This window comes from Amphimedon queenslandica, unplaced genomic scaffold, assembly GCF_000090795.2.
Source record: "Amphimedon queenslandica unplaced genomic scaffold, v1.1 AMPQUscaffold_13234, whole genome shotgun sequence".
Classification (NCBI taxonomy): Eukaryota; Metazoa; Porifera; class Demospongiae; order Haplosclerida; family Niphatidae; genus Amphimedon; species Amphimedon queenslandica.
Genome location: NW_003546530.1, coordinates 93,705 through 97,914, shown reverse-complemented (window position 1 = coordinate 97,914; position 4,210 = coordinate 93,705). Strand labels below are relative to the sequence as shown.

Sequence of the window (4,210 nt, the reverse complement as noted above, 5' to 3'; positions counted from 1 at the left end):
TCCGTTTGAGTTTAATTTCGTTCTTTTCATTCTCACTCCTTGTGGAATGAACATTTTCCAAACAAAAAGGGCGTTTCCTCAATGCCACGTGTGTAAAATGGCTGCTCAAAACGAAAATAAAAATGAACGAAAATTTCTAGAACGAACATTTTCCCAGACAAAATATACCCGCTATACAGTAAGCATGCAAATACTGAAGAAAATTGCCAAATTTCCCCTCCAAAATTATCAGTTATGTAGTTACTATAGTATACAGTGTGTGTGTGTGTGTGTGTGTACATTGTCAGTTTGGTTGTGTTTAGCCCAACAGGAATGAGTATATAAATATATAGGAAAATCTCAGTATTAACAATGATAATAATAACAACAATTAATAAAAAGCAATTATATTAATTTGAATGATGGTCACACATGTAATTATAATCACTGTTAGATCTAGAGGGAGTTTAGGAGGCTTTGGTCTCCCATATTTGGTCTAGGCCTCCTGAAGAAAATTCAGACAGCAAGTGTGTGCCACCACTATTACACACACACTCTCGCTGTCAGTACACCATAAAATATTAGCACAAATCAGGTACATGTACATGTAAAGGAAAGCCACAGATGTACCATTGTACTATATAGTATAGACACACATGTACACATACAATGTATATACATGTAATACACAGTACACATGAATGAATGACCACATAACTTAGATTCTAGTTATCAACAGAAGGTGGTTGTTGGTTTAGAAGCTATCATGTATCGATTTCTAGGAAAGATTAGCATCTGGTGACTAAAAACACTCCCACCTAACAATCTCATCATCCTGATTCACCCACAACCAATTATCAGTATATACTAGTGAACAATAAAGAAAAATAACAATAAATTTCAGTCACTTATAAATTTGATCTCTACATTACAATATAACTTATACCACACTCATTCTAACAATGAATGTCCCTATAAACTATCAATAACTCATAATAATAGAGACAAATACAGTTACATGTATTTAGCTGTGGATGAAACAGCAAATCAAATACTCTAAAGAACCTTTAACATAATCATGCACATGAATCTTATCACGTCTACATCAAAAAGGGGGCAGGCAGTCGTATGTACAATGCAATTGCTGTTCATTATAAGAATTAACAATTTACTATTGAATTGTAACCACTAACCAGGCCTCAGTATACTAAGGATATGCTGCTCAGTATACAGCAGTATACTCTCCCAATGCCAAAAAACAGAGAAATAAAATACCGTATAGCGGGAAATTTTCGTGGCCCAAAATTTTTGTGGATTTTGCATTTTTTTCTAAATTCATGAAAATAAAATCTGTGAAAATAAATTTAATACGGTCCAAAATGGCCGAAAAGTATAAAACCACAAAAATTAAAGCCACAAAATTGAATCGCAAAAATTTTGGGCCACGAAAACTTCTCATTATACAGTACACCATGTAGTATATACAGTTTGTGTGAACCAGTATAAAATTATATTCTTGTCAATGATCATTAGACCATACAAGCATAAGAACTACAGTATAATGAACAAATTCAAATGCATATTTATGATGATAGCATATCTTACATACCATACACTATGATTATAATACAACTGATATTAGGTGACTCACCATTTTTAATTGATTAGATCAAGTGACTTGAGCTGCTACAACAATAACTGATTCACCAAAGCAGTGCAAACTTTGAATTAGCTTGTTCCATCCCTCATGATGGAAAAGGGGTTTAGCATCTAGCTACCTCAATAAATCTATAAATATTATTAATAATACAAAATAAAACAAATCTTATGCACTCAGAGCCAAAATCACACACACAATAGTAAAAAGACTATATTACACATGCATTAATTATTAATCAATAATATTTACTGTTTTCTGCTTGTTTATATTCTCCTCTTTTTTAATTTTCGGAGCTCTTTTAGTTTTTGCTTTTCAGTTCTCACTACTTGAAATGACGAAACTCCACCCACAAGCTAGGCAAACCACACCTATTTTATTTTCAAGTTTTTAACCCTCAATATGGCTGCTCATTTAAAGGGTAAATTAAATTAATTTTAAAATAAATTTATGTATCATTATTTTAAGAGTTTCTTATTATAGGTAATAACTAATTCTTTGTTACCTTGTTTGTTGTTGATCAACTGAGAAATAATATACAATTGGAACAATGACTGGTAAGCAATAATTAGTAATTTTTACATGGGGGCGGTTAAAAATGATGGGTTACATGCTTGTTACATCATACAATCATCAATGGTCAATTTATTACTGAAGATCATGTACACAATGAATTTAGATATTGTAATTTTTGACACAATTTCTTTACACATACATGTACAGTCAAACCTGTCTATTCTGGACACCTTGGGACCAAATAAAACTGTCCTTATTATAGAGGTGTCCTTATTTCAGAGGTTCATTAATACACATTTATATTGTATTGGGACTGATACTACCTGTCCTCATATAGGGGTGTCTTTATTTTAGAGTGTCCACAATAGCAGGTTTCACTGTACATGTGTACATGTAATACACATGCATAATTATACTGTTTATTCCTTTCCATTTTTTTATGTTTTTTTTTCATTTTACATTGTTAGTTGGAGGCTAAAAGAAAAGCTGTTGTTGAGGAGATATTGTTCAAAGCTAAACAAGACAAGAGATAGCAGCTGCTTCAGGAGAGAGCGAGACAGAATTACGAGAAACACTATCAGATCTGTCGCTCTATCATACTCCAAATGGTTGACCTAAGCACAAAGATTGGAGAATATAGGGAACTCACCCAATGGTATGTACACGTACATGGAGAACCAAATAGAAGCTGTTATACATGTGTACATGTACATGCATACATGTACATGGTAGATGTACATGTAGCTATATGATAATTATACGTGTACATGTACATGTACATGTTTAAGTCTTTTTCTATTTTACATTTCCCCCTCTATCTCACCCACTAGTGCTATACTAGTTAAGATGATACGTGATTGGAAACTATTGTTTCTATTCAATAAACCACTTTATGAGGACAGTGGTCTTGTAACTGCTACTGAAGAGGAAGAAGGAGAGAAAGGGGAAGGAGAGAGAGAGAAAGGAGGAGAGGGAGAGAGCATCAGTCTCCAGTCTACTAGTACAGTTGATGATAAAAATGCGGAAGCTGATGATATACTTGATGATGCTGATTTACAAGAATATCTAGTAATTTTACATGTACATGTACATCCATTTTACTCATACATGTACATGTACATGTACAGTACATTGATTTACATGTACATTGTATGTGTACATGTACATGTGAATCATTGTTTCCCACAAAGCATGCTAAGTGAGCTAAACAGCATGAGCTTCATGAGCTGACAAGCACTACAATACAGTACATGGCATTTGGAGCAACTTTAAAAATTCATAAAAAATCCAAACTTCATTGGAATCAGTTCAAACTTTCCATGCAGCATAAGAACATGTATATGTATCAGAAAAAATTATAAAAATGAAGAATTCTCTCCTAGCCATTTTTGATGAAATTTGGCCTGACACCAAGGCTATAGCCTTGGGTCATTTGCCCGATTTCTGAGCAACTTTAAAAATTCATAAAAAATCCAAACTTCATTGGAATCAGTTCAAACTTTCTACGCAGTATAAGAACATGTATATGTATTAGAAAAAATTATTAAAATGAAAAATTCTCTCCTTGTGATTTTTCTCAATATACCCTGTACTATAGTACAGGTTCTATGGCCCAAATTTTGAGTAACTTGACAACTGATTGACTGAAATTACACATGTAAATGTATCTTTTGAATATTAAAATTATATTATTTATTTTCATACAGCAAGTAACTAACGAGTGGCCCAGTGACAGTACTGAGTGTCCTCATCCTCCTAATATGGTGTTGTCTCATATTGTGTATCGACTCATTGAACTAGTCAAACCACCTCAAGTAAGAAATACATGTATTACATGTACATGTACATGTACAGTACAATGGTATCTCATGTACTGTACATTGTTTTTCATCATGTTTTTTTCTCTTTCTTTAGCCTCCTTCCAATCCACCGTCACTGCCTAAGTTTTATCTAAGAGGATCATTCGTTGGTCTTCCATTCACTAGAAAAACTTCATCACTTTAATACATNCATGAAAGTATGACTATACATACATATGTACATGTATGTGTACATGTA

General features: G+C 33.0%; 1 protein-coding gene and 1 long non-coding RNA gene across 2 annotated transcripts; one reads left to right on the top strand and one right to left on the bottom strand.

Moving 5' to 3' along the window:
• Positions 1 to 73: 73 nt before the first annotated feature.
• Positions 74 to 2,055, bottom strand: LOC109584193 (uncharacterized). Its single transcript, XR_002185898.1, has 3 exons — positions 1,889 to 2,055; positions 1,631 to 1,767; positions 74 to 101 (listed from the first exon to the last, which is right to left on the bottom strand). It is a non-coding gene; the product is annotated as an uncharacterized LOC109584193 (long non-coding RNA).
• Positions 2,056 to 2,119: 64 nt separating this feature from the next.
• On the top strand, positions 2,120 to 4,156 carry LOC109584192 (sperm flagellar protein 2-like). Its single transcript, XM_019999841.1, has 5 exons — positions 2,120 to 2,193; positions 2,620 to 2,807; positions 2,983 to 3,220; positions 3,859 to 3,966; positions 4,067 to 4,156. The coding sequence occupies exons 2-5, from the start codon at positions 2,758 to 2,760 to the stop codon at positions 4,154 to 4,156; spliced, it is 486 nt and encodes a 161-aa protein (XP_019855400.1). The 5' UTR covers positions 2,120 to 2,193; positions 2,620 to 2,757.
• The last annotated feature ends 54 nt before the right edge of the window (positions 4,157 to 4,210 follow it).

Bases quoted from the DNA above. Each gene is read 5' to 3' on its own strand.
- LOC109584192 (XM_019999841.1), top strand. From the start codon at position 2,758: ATGGTTGACCTAAGCACAAAGATTGGAGAATATAGGGAACTCACCCAA. The intron at 3,221-3,858 runs GTAATTTTACAT...ATTTTCATACAG, and splicing joins CTGATTTACAAGAATATCTA to CAAGTAACTAACGAGTGGCC. The intron at 3,967-4,066 runs GTAAGAAATACA...CTCTTTCTTTAG, and splicing joins AACTAGTCAAACCACCTCAA to CCTCCTTCCAATCCACCGTC.